Genomic DNA, 19547 nt, shown 5'->3' with positions numbered 1-19547 from the left:
GGGGTTGCGTGGATTAGTGGGGTTGCGTGTGTGAGTAGTGTTGCTTGGGTGAGTGGCGTTGCGTGGGTGAGTGTGGTGTTGCGTGGATGATAGTGGGCTTGCGTGGGTGTGAGTGGCGTTGCGTGTCTGTAAGTGTTGCTGTGTGGGTGAAAGTGGCACAGAGCCTTTGATGTGGCCTGGCGCAGGAGAAATGCTGCTGCTGCTAATTAAATATAAAAAGTGTTTAGGGACTCACAGCTGCCGAGAGTAACAAGGCAGTGCTGGGGGGGGGGGGGGCTGCGCACCAACTGAAGTGCTCTGGTTGCACGGCCTGCGGCCGGCCGTGTGAAGTGATAAGCCTTTGAAGTACACAGGCATGCTGTGACGGAGGTGTGAGAGGTCTGGCAGGGAACAGATGGCTTGGCTGTGAAGCAGGGGGCGGGGCAGCGCTGGGGAAGCCTGTGGGAGGGTGATTGATGCCTTTGATGTGGGGAGGGAGGAGAGCCTTTTGCGAGCCTGCAGGAGAAATGCTGCCGATGCGCGTGCATGTTTAATCACGTGATTCACGTGAACTTAAAGAAAACCGCGGCTGAAAGCCCGTGGTTTGAAGAGGATTTTGGCCACTTGAATTCTCGTTCCCTCAATGCGCTTGCGCGCATTGTAGGTCACGAGACCTAAAAACGTGAGTAAGGTGGGGATTTGTGTACCCCAGTCCTGAAGAAGATGTTTTTACATCGAAACATGTTGACACACACATAGGAGGTGGCGCACATAAATAGCGCCAACTCCTCTAACTCCTTTTAACAGTACCAGCCCGGGGGCCAATTAAAGTTTTATCTCTACCCCACGAGCCAGGCACTTTTTAATCTCACTCACTATTTAAACCCCACCACTACATTCACTTACACTCTCCCTCACTAACACCACACATAGTCATATCAGTGCTCCCACGTAATCGTCGGTCGCAGCACGCCGCATCCCGTAGAGGGATGCGAGGACCCCGATGATGAAGCATGACACCAAGGGGCCTGTTGGTGTGTGAGAGGTATCCAAAAACAACAAGTGTGTTCCCAACCATAGTAGGGACACCTTTTTCCCACTTCCCTATGAATTCCTCTTGTTCAAAATGTATAACTTAGGGAGAACGAATCCATTGCTAAGGAATTCTCTCTCTCTCCCTCCTTTTGTTGATATTAAGCAGCCCCTGGTAGGCCTTGGATGCAACTATGCCCTGGGTACCTATGGTACACTATACAGGGGCTCACAAAGGTGACCTAATACCCAATCAGGTATGTACCTAAAGTACAGGGAGTCAATTTTATAGGGAGAACAGATAGCCTGGGGCCCTGAATAGCAGGACCCCAGGCCAACTAAGTCGAAAACCAGCAAAACACTAGGCAAAAAGTTGGGGTAACCATATAGTCAGATATCCACCTTCCTACAAATAGTAGTGTACTTATTTACTTCTTTCTGTTATGTTATACATATGGATAGAGTGCACAATCATCACATGGGTATCCTGGCGCTGAGTCGAGCCAGATCAAGGGCCTAGTGGAACTACTTGTAAAGCCAGATCTTCAGCTTCTTGTCGAATTCAAGAAGTCAGAAGGAAGCTCTTATGTGTAGCAGCCGGTCGGTCCACGCTCTAGGAATGATGTAGGAGATGGCTCAACTGCTGGATCTGGTTTTCTGTATGTGTGGAATGTGTGCAAGTAGGAGTCTGGAAGGTTTGTGAAAGCAGATAACATTTTTGGGGTGTTCTGGGCCAGTGTTGTATAGGTCCTTGACATTTTGGGTTAAGAGTTTGATTTGTGTTTGTTGGTCTAGTGGTGCTCCTTCAGGTGTGGTGTTGTGTCAGTGGGGTTTGGGAAGTTGAGATTGAATCTGGCTGCCGAGTTCTGATTATTCTACAGCCTTCTGGTGAGTTTTTTGTTGGTCCCAGCACAAAGGTTGTTCTTGAAGTCCAGCTTGCTTGTGAAGAGTGTCTGCATGATGGTTTTCTGGGTGCTGATTGGGATCCTTCTGAAAAATTTCCACTGCATTTTCAGGGTATGGAAGCATCAGGCAGTGACAGTGTTGACTTGGGGGGTAATGTCAAGTTTGCTGTCGATGACGATCCCAAGTTTCTTGGTGTGGTTGGATATCAGTCCTAGCTCTGTTGGCCACCAGGTAAAGTCCCATGGTGAAGTGCTGTTCCTGAAAATCACAATTGTGGTCATGTCGGTTTCCAGCTTTAGACGGTTGGTCTTCATCATGTGGACGATATCTATTATGCAGGCATTGAACTTGATCTGGGTACTGGACGTCTTGTCTTTGAGATAGTGAATGAGTTGTATGTTGTTGGCGTAGGAGAGGATGTTAATGTGAGAGTAGATGATGCTGCAGAGGGGGATCATGTATGCATTGAAGAGGTTCGTGCTTGGTAAGGATCCGTGCGGAATTCCGCAGATTAGGTCGAAGGTGTCGAAAGTGTATGGTTCCAAGCTGACTGACTGGGTCCTTCCAGTCATTATGGATCAAATCCATCGGAGTGCATAACTTTGGATTCCAATGTTGTGTAGGCGGTGGATGAAGATAGGTGGGAGACCATGTTAAAAGCTGCAGAGAAGCCCAGGAGGATGAGGGTCACTGTGTCTTCTCCATCCAGAGTCATTCGGATGTCATCCATGGCAGCAATAAGGGTAGTTTACGTGCTGCGGTTGGGCCTGAAACCCAGACTGAGTGGTTTTGAGAAGTTGGTGATCTTTGAGGTATTCAGTGAAGAGTCTGTTGATTATTTTCTCGAAGACTTTGACAATGAATGATTTGTAGTTGGCAAGCGTTGAAGGATCAGCAGCGGGTTTCTTCAGCAATGAGAGGGCATTTGCGTTTTCCATGTTTGGAAATGTTACGGAAGAGGCGGAGGCATTCAGAATGGATGGGAGCATGGCGCTGATGGGTTGCACTCCACTGGAGTAGGCATGGTGGGAGGAGTGGCCCGATTGGGCCCCTGAGTGGATGGACTTCATGGTGGTGGCAATTTCTTGTGTGATATGACAGGCATGTCGTTAGCATAGGTTCTTTGGATAAGATCGGGATGCATTTGGCATGGTCTGTCAGGTTCGGTTGAGCTTCTGTCTGGATTGTCTCTCTAGATCTCATTCTCCATTTAAACTCCTGTTATTTGCAGTTGCGTTTCATCAGTCTGACTTTCTCTGTGTACCAACTGGGCTGGGTTCTAGATCTTGTTGTATTGCTGGATTTGAGGGGGCTAGGGAGCCGATGCAGAAGGTGATCAAATTGTTACAGTTCTTGATGGCTTTGAGGAGCCTGCTTCTGTGTTCGTGGATGTTGAGAGTAGTGTTGTAGTCCTTGGCAGTGATGCTGTTCCAGTTTCGGCCGGCTGTTCTGGCAGTGGTGCATATGCGTTAAACTAAGAGGGGGATGCTGACCTTGGCAAGGGAGAAGTCTGCCCAGGAGACTGGTTTAGACTAGTTGACTTCGATGTTTTTGAAGGTGGTGAATAAAAGGGTCCTTGAGGTGTACGGCGCTGTGGATAGCCCTTTATTAGTTTGGTGAGGTCCAGGCTTCCAAGGTCTTCAATGAGTGCTTTTGCGTCCGGGTCAACGTGAGCTTCCAGGTGGAAGTTAAGGTCACAGAGTAGAAAGGAGTTGCGATCATCGAAGGTGTGTGGTGATGGCCAGTTCTGGGGTGGTATCTGTGAAGTTGGTGCCGGAAGTCTGTAGATGAGAGTGCCGCTTATGGCAAAGTTGGCTGTGACATGGAGCTTGAACAACAGGTGTTCCATGTTGGAAAATGAGTTGTCTGTGGAGGAGGTTAGCTGTTGACACTCATGTGAATGATACTGAGTCTTCCTCCGGGCTTGGGGAATCTGTCTTGCCTAATGATCTTAGAGCCAGGGAGCTATGGCTGTGGCAAAGGCAGGTTCTGATGCAGGGTTCAGCCAAGTTTCCATGAGGAAAAGTAGGGCCAGGACATTGTTGTGCAGCAGGTTCGTATCTCGGTGGTGTATTTGGTGAGTGAGCAGGTGTTGAAGACTATGCAAGTGAGTATGGAGTATTGTGTGGGTGATTGCAGGACTGTATTAGAAAGTTGGGTGTCGGCTTCTGTTGGTACGGAGAGTATTGGGTTTGGGTATGTGCAAACTTGCTGGAAGCGCAGAAGAACAAGCAACTTAACATAATTAAACATTTTTTTTCGCCAAGAAATGTGTGTTTCAGAAACTGGTTAATTTGGCATCTTCTCCAGGACTAATGTTTCCTCAGCCCTTATTTTCAATACAATCTATGTCTCTACAAGACATGGTAGATGTAATAAACTACAATAGACCTTCAATATCTGTTATTGTGCAGTGCCTAGTATCTGTGCTGCCTTCTCAGCTAATGAAAATTTGGGCCTCGATTGAGAGGTCTTCATTAAATTGCGATCACTGTGCAAAGTGTTTGCGCAGGGATCATAATTACGAGTTGTATGAGATGTGTCATACCTTCTCAGTACTGGGTGGAGTACATGCTGCACCCTGAGGTTTCCAACCTCAATGAATTTCAATAGGTCAGGCATCTTGGAGTCTAGCAGGGGAATAGGCCCCAGCGTGTTTACATCCAGTCCCTTGGAGTTTGTTCTTTAACAAGCATGATAAATGGTATATATTATAAGTTATGCCTTTCAGAATGGGACATAACATATAAAAGATGGTGCTGTGCTTACCAAAATGTTAATGTCCTGATGTTTACCAGATCGTTTCCCCTGATAAATTCCAGCAGTTTGACCTGCCAAAAAATATGAGGGAAAATCAGAGAATGTAGTCTTTATTGTACACCATGTCCTCCAGGGGCCTTTTCAGTGCTTTCTCTTGTGTCCCCACATGTCAATACATCCTTTAGATTGTAGATTGAGAGGTTTGGAGCTCCAGTTGTTGGAACCATGTTGGAGAATAATGGAGGATGGGATTTAGGTGCAAATTTAAGGCCCTAGAAGAGGGCCAGCATCGGGGAAGGATGCCCGCTAGTTGTCTGTTTAATTTATTTCTCTGTTTTTACTTTCCTTTACCTATTCTACCCTAGATAAAGGCTTTTTGGTACTGAACAGGAGGCAACATGACATCTGCATCTGGGGAGTACTCCAAGATCCTGCAAGAAGGTAAGTACTACAGAACAGTGGGCCTACAGCAAAATGTTAAGCACTGAACAGCATGATTATAGGGCAGTCCATTGTACCTCGAAGTGGATGGCATGGTTTGTAGCCCTCCGTCTGCTGTCCAAAAAATCGGTTTGTTTAGGTATTAATTTTTTCTTTTGACGTTCTTTGTCTCTGTATCTCACTGTCTTTGTCTCTCTCTCGCCCCCTACTGTGCTGATTGCTCATTTGGTGTTCTTTCACTCCCCACCGCTTCTACCCCCTACTATGGGTAACCTAGTTTGCTGTATTTGCTTATCTACCATGGGTTTGGTTGCTTCAGGGTTTGGGTCTCTTTTTCTCTTTCACTGTCATGTACTTTACATTTATTGCCTCATATGGAGAGTCCTTGAATATATCTCAAATTCTACTGGCTTGATCTCTCCTACCCCTAAGAATGATTTACACCAGCGTTTCCCAAACTGGTCCGCGGACCCCAGGGGTCCGTGAGACATTCCCAGGGGGTCCACAGGACTCGAGTGCCTGTCGTCGCAATGAAAAATGAAACGTCCATGCGTCCTCACAGTACACAAGAGCTGTGAATGTTGGCGCAGGGGCGGCGAGACCACAACAATACAATCGGGAGGCGGGGGCAGCGAATGGGCAGTGGGCATTCAGGGGGGTGTTGCCGCAGGGGCACAGCGGCTGAGGAAACTAGTGGAACAGAGGGCAGAAAGGCACATAAAACGAGTGGAACAGAGGGCGGAAGGGCACAAAAAATGAGGGAAAACGAGTGGAACAGAGTGCAGAAAGGCACAAAAAATGAGTGGACCAGAGGGCAGAAGGGCACAAACCACGAGGGAAAAACGAGTTGAACAGAGGGCAGAAAGGCACAAAAAAGAGTGGAACAGAGGGCAGAAAGGCACAAAAAACGAGTGGAACAGAGGGCAGAAAGGCACAAAAAAGAGTGGAACAGAGGGCAGAAAGGCACAAAAAACGAGTGGAACAGAGGGCTGAAGGGCACAAAAAACGAGGGGAAAAAACGAGTGAAATAGAGGGCAGAAAGGCACAAAAAACGAGTGGAACAGAAGGCAAAAGGGGCACAAAAACGAGGGAGAAACAAGTGGCACAAAGGGCAGACGGGCACAAAAATGAGTGGAACAGAGGGCAGAAAAGCACAAAAAATGAGGGAAACGAGTGGAACAAAAGGCAAAAGGGGCACAAAAACGAAGGAAAAACGAGTGGCACAGAGGGAGACGGCACAAAAAGCGAGGGAAAAACAAGTGGACCAGAGGGCAGAAAGGCACAAAAAATGAGTGGACCAGAGGGCAGAAGGGCACAAAAAACGAGTGGAACAGAGGGCAGAAGGGCACAAAAACAAGGGAAAAACGAGTGGAACAGAGGGCAGAAAGGCACAAAAAACGAGTGGAACAGAGGGCAAAAGGGGCACAAAAACGAGGGAGAAACGAGTGGCACAGAGGGCAGACAGGCACAAAAAACGAGTGGAACAGAGGGCAGAAGGGCACAAAAAACGAGTGGAACAGGGCAGAAAAGCACAAAAAATGAGGGAAACGAGTGGAACAACGCAAAAGGGGCACAAAAACGAAGGAAAAAAGAGTGGCACAGAGGGCAGACAGGCACAAAAAACGAGTGGCACAGAGGCAAATTGCAGAATACAAAAATATAGGGGCAGCTAAGAACAGAAGGCAGAACGGGCAGAGAGGCACAGGGGCAGTGAGGGGAACAGAAGGGAAAACCAGGCAGAGACACGGGGCAGCGAGGGGTACAGAAGGAAAGACTGGGCAGAGGGAGCACAGGGACAGCGAGGGGAACAGAGGGAAGAAAACGGGCCATGGACCACGTACAGGCAGCGGGGGGAAACGGACAACAGCAGTCACAGACACAACAATGAAAATACAGGCAATACAATAAAAGCAATAAGGCGTTGAAAGGCACATGTGTATAGGTTACCGTTACTTGGCAGGCAGGTAAAAATAGATGCAGCCTGGATCAGCAGTAGGATATTCGTGCTGCTGTCTGATTTCTCACTTTCCACAAGCCCTTGGGTGAATTGTGTGTGCTGTCAAGCTTTGATATTCAGACATATCAAGATCTTATTCTGTGTAGCGTTTGCAGTTTGTTGTTGGCAAGGTACGGGGCAGTGGGCATCCTAACAGGAGAGTGTCATGTCAGGTGCCACGCGAGGCCTCTCTGAAATATGCCTTAACTGCACTGCTCACCCCTTGGTGGTAAAATGTTGTTCTGCTGTCTGTGACTAAAGATTATGTCTAACAGGGGTTTCTGGTAATTGGCATAGCATTGTTCCATTGAAACAATATGCCTCCTGTGCAGATACCGTCCTGCCATCCCTTGCACTTCCATGATGAACTCCTAATATAGACCTTGAATTTGCTCTGTACACTGGACTCATCGCTTTGTGCACTATCTTGTTAGAATGTTCACAATATTTATTGCTCCTTGGGGCATGTCTTGATTATATAATGCTTCATAATTGTAAAATATTTTAGACCTTCTTAAACTGTGATTAGGTAAAAATGCTAATAATTCACAATCATTCAACCTGTTGCTGTAAGGAGGGGTCACCACTCCAAGGCTCTGGAATGAGAATGTAGAGGTGCTGCTATGGCTGAGAACAGGAGACTTGTACCACTAAATAATACACTGCTGTATGCATACATGTCCATGCCAATAGACCCAATTCAGGCTGTCTCCCTCTTGAAATTGCCTCTGCTTCAAAAGCAGTTTTTAAAAAGAAATTTAAATTGTCCAAATTGCTTGGGGGCCCACAGCTTCCAGTAGTGATTCAGTGGGGGTCCTCAGGAGTCAAAAGTTTGGGAACCACTGATTTAAACAACAGTACTCTCTCTTGCCTTAAAATTTTTAAAGGGCAATCTGTTGCAAAACCACGCTTATACATGGCCTTTTCCATTAGTACTTTTTTGGTCTTCCTTTCCTCCTTCTCCTTCTCCCAGACCTCCTTTTGCACTTGCATGGTTTTCTCCCCTTCTTTAAGATGTTCTAGCTAACACGTCTAGAATTTTCATTGCTATTAATGTCTCTGAGGCGAAGATTATGCTTCCCTTTCTTCGCTGTTTATCTGCAAACATATTAAACAAAAAAACTAGATTTCCCAGTTTATTTTAAATTGTATTGAAGCCTCCACGGGAACCAGACTCCATTCATTTCAACAACCCATCCATTTTTGCCAAGGTGACGAATATAATTTACAGCTTGACCGGAACCATTACTATTTAATGAAGGACTCCATTTGTTGCAATAGTCCTGGCAAGAGCCAGCGACTCCTGAAATTCGCCAAGCCATGAGGCACAGCTGTCCCCGAGATATCAATGAATATTGAAACCCCTGTGGGTCAAACAGTAAGTCTAGAAATAGAGGAAGTTCAACTGGAGAGACGCAAGACATCCAGTTTGTGCTTTCCAGATGGATTCACGAGGATCAACTCTGCACGTTGATTCAAAACCTGAGCTGATACTCGGGGGAATCATAACAAACTGGGGAAACGCATATTGCATGGGACTATGCTAATCCTGGAGAAAGGTGCTCCGTGGCCAGAGCCATTGGATCTGGTCTCCAACTGAAAAGTTTCTATATTTGCATGTTCAGACACGAGGCAAAGAGATCCTTATTGCTCGGACTCCAACAATCTTGTAGGGTCTGGATTGTTGGGTTCAACTTCCAATCGCTGTAAGTCTAAAGGTACCTCATGTTCCAATCAGCCACTACATTGTTGAGAAGTGGAAGGTTTAGTGCTCTCGCCAAACTTTTTTGTCGCTATCTCCACTAGTACTCTGGGTTTGGTGACTCCTATGTACTGGACTGCTGACACGTTGCCCATTTGGAGAATGATGCAGCAGTTCAATTTACGAGGAGACCATGTCTCCCGGCAGCGGTTTCAGATACTTTATGTGGACTCAATTTGTCTGTTGAACAACAGCTACCTGTAGATGCCTCTCCGCAGCTGGCTCCCCAAACCCAGTGGCTGGCGTCCATCTGGGAGAAAAAATATAGATCTGCCGTTCCAGGGTGACGTGGTATAGCCACCACTTCACCTATGCTGTGGTTTCTGGAGTCAAATGAATTTGTTCGGAGTATTAGACTCCCCTTCGTAGGTGTCGGATATTGAGTCTCTGAAGGGCTCTTCAGTGCCGAGGCCCCGGGAATATGGCTTGACTGGAGGAGGCTAGCAGTCTCACAGTTTTGGCTAAGACTCTCAGGGACACTTTGTCTTTGCTTCGGGTTGCTTTCAATTCTTCCTGCACTGTCTTCATTTTCTGAGCTGAAAGTGAGAATTGTGCTGACACTGAATTGATCTGGAGCCCCTGGCATTCTATACACTGTGTCGAGGTCAACAACAATTTCTTCTCCTTCACTAAGAAACAGAGTTTCTGAAGGATATAGAAAGTCTAATTCAGATGGGTTGTCAGAAGGACTTGGACCTTGTCCATCAAAAGAATGCTGTTTAGATAAACGATCAGTCTCACTCCTGTGACCTTCTCTACTACAGGCCTCATCACCTTGGTGAAACACCAAGGAGCGGAAGATAGGCCGTATGGCAGAACTTTGAACTCTTACAAATGCCCGTTCCAAGAGAATTGTTAATATGTTCTGTGGGGCTGAAAAATCGGGATCATGAAATGCGCGTCTTTGAAATAGAGATGGACCATCTAGTCGTTCTTTCAGGGAAGATCCCTAAGCAGATAGATCCCTTCCATTTTGAAGTGGCTTTAAAGGATTCACCCATTTAATTCTCTCAAATTGATCACTGGGCGGGAGCCCCAGCCTTTCTTGGTTGTTGCGAAAATGTTGCTGCAAAAACCCGCATGGTGTAGTAGAGGCTTGCAAGTTGGTCTTTCAATAGAAGTTGATTGATTTCTGTCTCTATAAAGTTCCGTTCTTGGCGGGGAAATTGAGTGGTTGAGGGCGCTCAGCCGAGGAATGGGAGGCTGAGCATGTTGTCCGCACAGGCTGTACTGCAACCTGGATGGAGAACATGCAAAGTACATGACAGTTCGGCCGACCCAAGAGGGTCAGCCAGTCTGCCATTGGGCACTTATTGTGCACACCACTCCTCCCTCATTCTCTGAGAGCAGAGCAGCCCACCCTGCAAAGACACCCACAGCAGGAACAAATAAAATGATAACTCGATATTATCATTTTTATTTTTCCTTTATTTCCACTGCTGAAAGCAGTGGGGCGACTCTCCTCCGCCTTAGCGGAGGAGCCACCACTGCTCCATGCCCAATATAATTGAGCTGCCCTCCAGGCTCTGTTTTCACTACTGGCTGCGAGACAAAGGACTACGCACCTTGGCCGTTTGTGAGGCCGAGTGCGTACACCTTCCCTCGTCTTCACAGCCCCCTCTGGGTGCAGGAAATTGGACAGAAGGGAACAATTATTGAAATAAATGTATCTCTAGATGCAGCAGGAACAAATGAGACATTAATATGATGTTGAGGATATTTATGGCACTAGGTTCATGGTGATTGGTGTGTGGAATATGACGTCCTATAAAGGTCATTGGAAATGTAGTTTTCTATTGATTAACTATGCTCTATTTTGTTATCAATCTTTTATATCGGCATTTCCTCAGTTGATACATTCACTATGATGAGGTATTCTTTCCTAAATATGCACTGGTATTCATATAGCATTTACTGCCATAGATGTTGAGGTTCCCTTAATAGATGACATTCTTTTTATTAATTGAATATTTTCCATATTAATGACGTGTGCCTTTTGTTGGTACAGGTAATGCCTGTATCCACTAAGCATCTCTTTTGCCAGTGTCCCTGAGCTATTTATTAAGTACTTCAGTGAAAAACTATTTTGTCTATTGAAGTACTTTTCTATTGCTAACAAAATCCCCTGATTTCTGTTGATATATTGCTCTGTTGACTTTTTAGCATTCCCTCTCTTTATTGGCTAAGCATGCCTACTCTCCAATTGATGCGTATTTTCTCTCACATTCCATCTGTTGATGATGCATTTTCTCGAATGACTCTGTCCTATTTTCACCAGTGTGCAGCCGGATTCCTCTGTGCCATCTAATAGAAGATGACCTGACCCAGTACCCAGAGTTCACCAATCTGCTGCTGGAGGTTTCTCAGCAGTTTGATGAAAGTGGGCTCAGCCTTGACCTCAAGAAGGAGCTGGATTTGGTAAGATGAGTGTTTCAACAAGTGGGGATGGTTAAAGGAAAGTTGAGGAGAGGTAAGGAGAGCATGGAGGGTCAGATCCAGCGATACTGTAAGCTTAGTCAGAGATCTTTATTTTACTTTGCATGAGCCATTTGAGTATTTTCTATTATAGGACCATTATTAATATCCAAAACCCTTAAAGGTCCCTGCTATATGCAGAATGCTAGCACACATTTTTATGGCATATTTGTTCCGGAAAAGGCATTTAAACCGATGCTTAACCAAAGGCAATATTTTGTGTTTTATTTGTCATAAGTCAATACTGATCCCTGCCTGTGAGTATCCTGCAGGTAGCAAGGCGATAAACTGCTTTTTTGAGTTAATTCACAACTTTGTTCAACATGTATCCCTCATATGTCATTTTGTACACTCAGCAACGTTGCTATAATGCACTGGGTGCATGCCCTTACCCTTTTGTAACCTGTTGGTGTGGATTGGAACTTAGCTCTCTGTTAAATAGACGCTCATTGGGACTGCTTACCGATATTTTCTTACATTTTTAGCAATTGTTTCCTCTCTTACTGTTCATCTTAAGTAGCGTTTGCCTCGCATCTGGTTTCATGCAAAAGCAGTTTGCAGCAGCTCACCCACATACCAGTTGCATACCCTGTCTGGGGCAAACGCCATCCAGTGCCTCCCTGCTCTCTCCGTTTGCAACTATCAGATGAAACATCTCTTGAACATTTTGACAATTATGAAGAGTACATCTTGACCCTTCCACTGGGAGATAGTGGGGTAGTTTCTCTCAGGGAAGTCTTAGGTGAGTGCAGTTGCTTGGAAACTTGGTGCAATACTGATCACCTTTTCTGTCAAGTTAGGCACCCTCACCCCCTTTCCAGGAATCCTTGCTCTTCCCTGTGATGGTCTGCTTGCATTGGCGGAAAATGCAGGGTTCGTAGTCACCAGTAAGAACATAAATCTTTCTCTCTACTACACAATGAGTTGTTCGTTTGGATCCATGGGTTGTATATTTCCAGATTGCCTATGGAATATTTCCTCTCTGCACTGGTGATTGAACAATCGCTTCCACAGTTGCTTTGCCTATTTTAGACATTGGCAGCGTTTGGCTATAATTCACTTATTCAACCTGAAGGAAGTGACCCGATTAGGCCACTCTGGTCACTTACGACAACCTCTCAGCCTTTTATACAAATGAAGAGTCTGTCAGACAGTAGAGAATACAAACCAAGTATATTTCATCAGGTACACTCGAGCGGAGTCCAGTCTGACTAGCCTCCTGGGATTGCTGCAGAGAGACTGACTTTAGCAAACATAGAGATACATTATCTACGTTTCTGAACCAAGAATGTCCCGTCCATAATGGACATCTACTAGCAGGTGCAGCTAAAACAAAGAAGTACAGAAAGATGAGTATGGACTCTGAGGCCGGGCACACTTTATAAGACAGATTATCTTTATAAGACAGAAGTGAAAATGCACACAATTTCATCGCCATTTCACAATTTTTTTATCATACTTAGTTGTTTAAGCGTGCAGCCCTGATACGCGGTCCGCCCTCGACCACGTGGGTAAGAATCCATCGCAAAATTTCAGGAGGGTAACTGCATTCCCCAACCGTACGCACAGGTTGGCGCTACATTGCAATAAAGGTACTGCTATTTAGTCTGTTTCATCATTTTTATTCTAGGTATTCCAATGTTCCATTAATTCATTCCATTTTTCTCTGTCACATAAAAGCCAGTATATGTATAACATTTCTGATATTGCAGATATGTCCATCCGGACCTTTTTCTGGAGCAGGAAATATACATAAATCATCCTCTGTAGTATAATTTTCCTAATGCATTTCGGGCACACATCTTCACCCTTCGTCAGGGGTTCAATACGAATGTTAAAGAGTAACGTTAGATTCTGTATCCAGCTACACAGTGTGACACATGTTTAAACAATATGTTACTCAATTCATATTAGACCTTTAGTGCCATGATTGACGTTTTCCCTCTATTTATATAATCAAATTCTGGAGTTGATATTCATTAGGTGGTCTCAGTGATTTTCCACTCTTAGGATTTGATTTGAATAGCCTGATAACGCATGCTATACTGGAGGTGTAAGCGTATTATTTATTTCTTCAACACCTGGTGCGTGAACCTGGTTAATGCTATATTGTATTATTATCCATTGAAAATGTGCATGAAATATAGATGCTTTTATGCAATATTTTTTTTTTAAAATGCTCTGTTAAATGCATTTTTTGTGAGTCATTTTTGTAAACTATTTCTTGAGGGAAGAGAACATAAACCAGTCTCTCTTCACCAGGCTGAAATCTCCACACCGGTAGGTTTAGCATCTGGGAATTGTAGTACTTAAATTAATATTGTCAGGTATATTTTTTGTGACTTGGTCGGCTTTTGTTCAGTCATTCACCCCTGGCTCCACTTTGGTCTGCCCTAAAGATGTTACTGGTGTGCAATTCAAGAAGTGTGTTCAATTGGACATTTTTTGAGAGAGGAGAGAGCGCATGGATTTCGTACAGGTAGTAAACTGTCAATTTAATTCAAGCACCCTGGTTTTGATTGCGAGGAAAGAGGTTGCAGTTGTTTATATAGCAATCCTTAATGTACTGATTTCGCATTCCTTCGCTCCCCTTCTGTCTATGGTCACCTGGTGAACTTTACTGTGAAGGCAGGAGTGTGAAATCTGGAACTGAAAGGACCCCTGACCATAGAGCATGATCCTCCCCTCACCATTTCACTCCTTTGCTATATGTTTGCAAGTGAACACAAATATTGACAGGGTATGAAATGACATGCATCTCTTTATAACCCCTCCCCAACCTTCAGCCACTCTTCTTTCACAAGAACTGTGACCTCAACCCTCAGTCTCTAGCACTCTCCACCCCACCTCCATAAGCACCCTCTGAACACATCATTCCATGATTTATTACTCTTCTCTATAAACACGGTTTCTTTCTTTCTTGCTTCTCTTAAGGCTCAGAATGAACTGATGGTGCAGAAAAAGGCCTGGCTGCAGTATGAGGTGGTGCACCGCTTGCTGCAGGAGATTCTTCAGGAATATTACTCGAAGAAAGAGGAGAAGCATGAGGGTAAATATACCCCCCTCAAGGAAGAGAAGACGCAGGTATGGATAAAGGAAGGGCAGGGGGGCTTCAGAAAGGTGGCATCAGTAGGCTGCATAATGGGTAGCAAGGAGACCTGCAGGATGATGATAAACGAGCTGGAATCTGAAGATTACTAAGAAGGGAGTGTTGCAGTCTGCAGGGTAGCTGGGAAGCAGGACGTCAGCGTACTTTATTATAAGGAAGTTGGTCTTGGTAGGAACATCGGTTCAAGTAAGTAAGGAATAAGGGCTGGTGCAGTAGGATAAATGTTTAGGAGGGAGGAATATATGAACAGGAAGACCTGGATAAAACTACTGCGGAACAGCTAAGTAAGATGGGAAAAATGTATTGGAAAGAGCAACCAAGTGATGTTGCATTTCTACAGGTAGTAAACAGATGAATGACTGCAGCACAATGAGGTTTACAGGTAAAGATGGATTTGGTGTGGAGGGTGGGCTGCATGAAGTTAAAAAGAGGTGGTTGCTGGAAATGAATGAGGGGAGGATGCATGATAAGTTAACGAGATAGAGCAGATGGGCAGTGTAGAGACGACAATGCAACTTGGTGAGACGGAGAGACTGAAGTAACTTGGAGATTGAGGTTGCAGGGAAGGAAGCTAATGCGGGCTACAGGAGAGAAAGGTGAGGCGAGAGGGCTGCAGGACAGTAAAAACAGGAGCTTAGGAGCATTGTGAGGTTTTGAGGAAAGAGGAGGATACTGGGGGCTCCATCCTACTAGAATTTCCTATGTCATTGGGTTTGTTATTGTTCTGTCTCGCCAGTATTTGGATGCCACACTAAGTTGATCACCTTTTGTGCTCCCTTCAGTTCTATGAGACCCTCTCCCAGGTCCTTCTAGTGATGGAATGCACACAAATCCTGGACCCCAGCACAGATCCAAAACAGGTTATGTCTCCTCTACTGGACCTTGAAAAGAAGGATCTCTTGGAATTTCTTCCCCCACAACGAGTAAGCCCTGCCATGCTATTCGTCTCATGAGCACCAAATCTACCACAAAAACACATACACAGACACAGACACACACACACACACACACACACAATGGCAAATCTTAATACTTCCAATGCCCCTCCAACATTTATGAGTTATTTCAGAATTTTGTGGGAAGGCATTCCAAAATTGTATGCATCAATGTATTCTTTGCCTATAATTGTAATGTGTGTAAACTGTTGGAGCTGTGTGTATTTTACTTACTGAGGCAATGTGAATGTAAGCATGTAGGCAAGATCTGCAATTTCAAGGATAACTGCACTTTCTAAAGCTTGAGCCTGAAAAATATTGGTCAGTATTGGCAGAGTAAGTGCTATTTACTTAAGACACTGCTTGACAGCTCTCAATCCTATGGTACCTGAGGATTGTTGGTATCTGTAAGCATCCATTATCACTCATGACAATCTGACACACTGAACAGAACTTTGATTAGCAACAACCCGGAACACTTGAATAGTGCTTTCATAAGAGGGACCACACCCTATAATTTTTGAGCAACACCGTGGTATATAATTATTTCTCTAGAAATGTGATTTTAAATGGGGAAGATAATGTATTTCCACTCGGGCACACCGTATGAGAAACCCATGTTCAAGATCCTAGCACACCAATATACAGATTTTAACAAGTTAAGTGACTTAAAATATTCAACATGAGCATTGATATCATATGTGCTTTTTAATATCTTTTGCTTGTTCAGGCTCCAGCCGACACGTGTTTTGTCGTTCGGGACAAGACACCCGCGACTTCCTCAGGACTGGAAAACATTTACAGATAATACAATGTAAGCCCAAGTTACAGCGGGCAATCATGTTATAATACAAGTAATTTTACATTTGACCCATGCAAGTAGCATATGAGGTCCCTGCCAATGACTATGCAGCGGACCCATGAGAGTAATGATAGTAGATTTAAAAGCATCAATATGAATCCCTAAGTCCAAATTGTTAACACGAAAAAATCGAGCTAATCATTGATGGTCCTGTTCGTGAGAAAGAATAGAGATGAGCGGTTTGTGCATTATGATGTCGTGCGGGTAGGGAGTGGGCGATGTGGTATTCAGAATCGAATAATAAGTACTATGACACCCCCATGTGATTGTGTCCAGCATGTGATGCAAGAACTGAAGCAAGCCCCAGGCCTACCTTATAAGTATCCACAAAGTATATTGCGCCTAAAGTCAATGACAGTACACATATGTAATCAAATCCATAGAAATTGTATCAACTATTGACAAGATAAAACAGCACCCAAAGGTAAGAGACATACCTTCTGGCTGGTTATATTTCCGTCCCAGCCTAAATATGGCCGGGAAAATTTTGATAGTAGTTTGTGATCGAGTCTTCTAGACTTAATATTCTCTGCAAGAATATATTAAATCAAGATTAATAAGCACGGCCCATCTGGGTCCCCTACGTCTGTTTATGTCTGAATCCATGAATCATATATTGATCAAGTATCAGTTCCGGGTATCTATGGTTAAATCATTGTCATTGTCAGTATTAGCAAAACAAAATGGTTCACCAATAGCCAGCCTGTATAAATATCCAGTAATTTCAATCTCCAATCTAGCAATGGAATAGTTGATTCTAATCATTTGATAGTCAAGACCAAGTAAGTTAAAACATCATCGCATCATCGTCTAGGTCTATCAGTAAGGTTCCCAATATTTACAGATACACTCACGCTCCTCTCATAGATTAATATGCTCATCGATCCTACTCACTTAAAATGCAGGGTCCGGGACGTGTTTGCTGTTCCCGACATGACTGTATCGTATCTGCCAGTCGCGCTATGGAGACGAGAACTAAACACGGGGATTCTATCAATATTACGCCAGACTATATCTGGCAAAGCAACTACTGGACGAGGAGCTAAACTAAAAAATATACCTATATCTAGCTGCAACTCTCCGCCATGGAATCTGTTGGCATCTCCGTGTAGCTATCATGTGCAAACTGAGACACTGAAGTGGCCCATGAGTAAAAACTCCTGGAACACTAGAGCAGACATCTGGGCATCGCGTATGGCGGTATTCGTCGCCATGTAGCGTGTCCCAAAGTGTGTGCAGAGTCGGATTGTAAATATCAGACTCCACGTATTTCTTAAGATTTACTGAGGTCTATTATTCATATTTTGCAAGAATTTGGGTACTTGATCAGATTGCCGTGCCGATTCTGTTACAACACAACCTCGTTGAGCTCTAATTCCACATCTTTGGAGACTATACCCAGCGAGAGTGACACTGATGGGGTGTTTGTTCGCAGTAACCATGATATTGTTTTTTTAAGAGAGGTGAAAAGAATCAAACTGGGAAACCGGGAGCTACCAAGACAAAAGTAAAATATGGCAAGAAAACAAGGAGGGGAAAGAGAGGAAGGGGGGGGAAGGAGCAGGGCAAACAAGGGGTGCGATTGAGATCATGGAAGAAAGCGAATTGGAATTAATTGAGATCAAGAGGGTAGAGGTCATCAACCTTAGTGACCAGATTTTGACCATGGATTTGATTTCTGTTCTGGAGAAAGGAATGGGCTTTTGCCCCAAGGAAAAGGGAGATATGTATAATTCCACGATTGATTTGTTTAAATTTACCAGAAATGTAAAGTTAAATTTTTTTTTTAATGCAATCCCAAACCAAATAAATGCATGAATACTGCCACTAGTGATATGTCTCATGATGTTGTTACCATACAAGACATTAGAGATACAGAATTACTTTTATCAATTGAGGTTGATGATCAAGACCGCATGACAGTTGATGAATTACTGTGGGAACATGATATAGTCACCGACACTAACATCACTAGTGGGCTAAGAAACAAATCCAGATGGACTCCCATCTTACCCAGTGGAAACAGTGTGGACGTGTTCCACAAATTAGTGACTAAGGACATGTACAAATATCTACAACATGAGAACAAACCCCATCATAGACTGTCTGATAATTTAACCGCCAATTAACGCAAGGCCTTAAAAGACTTGAGCACACTTCACAACATTAACATCAGCGAGGCTGACAAGGGTGGGAATATTGTAGTCATGAACACCAGGGACTATAATATGGAAATCCTCTCACAACTGGGTGATCAAACACAGTATGAGAGATTGCAAGATAACCCAATAGGACCACTGACCATACTAATAAACACACATCTCAGGGAGTGGCTTAATAGTGGACTGATAAATCCTAAAAATAGATAGACCCAGATTCCCTTGCATTTGTGCTCTGCCAAAGATCCATAAGAATCAGCAAGCACTACCAGGCAGACCAATAATATCGAGTATAGGGGGCCCAACCGGGAAAGTGTCTCAATATGTGGACACCTTTCTACAACCTCTCGTACAGAACCTACCTTTGTAAATTAAAGGCACAAAGCATATTCTTAGTATCCTATCAAATGTGACATGAGAGGAGGGCATGGTACTAGCAAAACTTGATGACACCTCCCTTTACACCAATATCAGAACCGATCTGGGTATCAAAGCTGTGAGAAGATTTTTGAATAAAAGACCAGCCAGTCAATGGGCGCATGCCGAAATGATCACCAAATGATAGAACTAATTCTTGAGAACAATGTATTTCTATTTTACTCCAAGTGGTACAAACAAAAACAGGGCGTGGCCATAGGCTCCAGGTTCCCTCCTTATGCCAATCTCTTTATGGGGGGGTTTGAGGAGGAGTGGATCTGGGGTTCTAAGGGCACCCCATGTAATGAATCCATTATATTTTGGGGGCGCTATATAGAAGATTGCATCATAATCTGGTCTGGGAGTATGGCAAATCTGACCCAATTTTGTGAACAGCTGAACTGCAATGATATGGGTATCCACTTCACACACAATCTGAGCATCACACAAATAGAATTTCTGGATCTGACCCTCTTCATTGAGGACAACAAAATACAGAGCAGTCTGTTTCGCAAACCAACCTCATGTAACGCTATACTGCATGCCAGCAGCTCACACCCTAGACACCAAATCGATTCCATACCATATGGAGAATTAACTAGGGCGAGGAGAAACTGTAGCAAGGACAATGATTTTATTGCCTGCAAAGACAATATGAAACGAAGGTTCCAAGCAAGAGGATACAAAGCACACCTAATCAGAGAAGCGGAACGT

At 44.3% G+C, this 19547-nt stretch overlaps 1 protein-coding gene across 2 annotated transcripts in view; it reads left to right on the top strand.

Moving 5' to 3' along the window:
- HAUS4 (HAUS augmin like complex subunit 4) overlaps window positions 1-19547 on the top strand; it is a 132484-nt gene that overhangs the window by 5263 nt on the left and 107674 nt on the right. Inside the window, exons 2-5 of one of the 2 annotated variants that reach the window (XM_086923663.1) lie at window positions 5043-5118; window positions 11155-11294; window positions 14286-14435; window positions 15243-15383. In XM_086923663.1, coding sequence (XP_086779789.1) covers window positions 5076-5118; window positions 11155-11294; window positions 14286-14435; window positions 15243-15383 — 474 coding nt within the window. In that variant the 5' untranslated portion in view covers window positions 5043-5075. The remainder of the gene's footprint in view (window positions 1-5042; window positions 5119-11154; window positions 11295-14285; window positions 14436-15242; window positions 15384-19547) is intronic. The other variant, XM_086923664.1, reaches the window with a different exon arrangement.

The sequence above is a fragment of the Lissotriton vulgaris genome, chromosome 5 (genome assembly GCF_964263255.1).
Source record: "Lissotriton vulgaris chromosome 5, aLisVul1.2, whole genome shotgun sequence".
Classification (NCBI taxonomy): Eukaryota; Metazoa; Chordata; class Amphibia; order Caudata; family Salamandridae; genus Lissotriton; species Lissotriton vulgaris.
The sequence above is the reverse complement of the archived record's forward strand: the minus strand, read 5'-3'. Positions and strand labels throughout refer to the sequence as shown.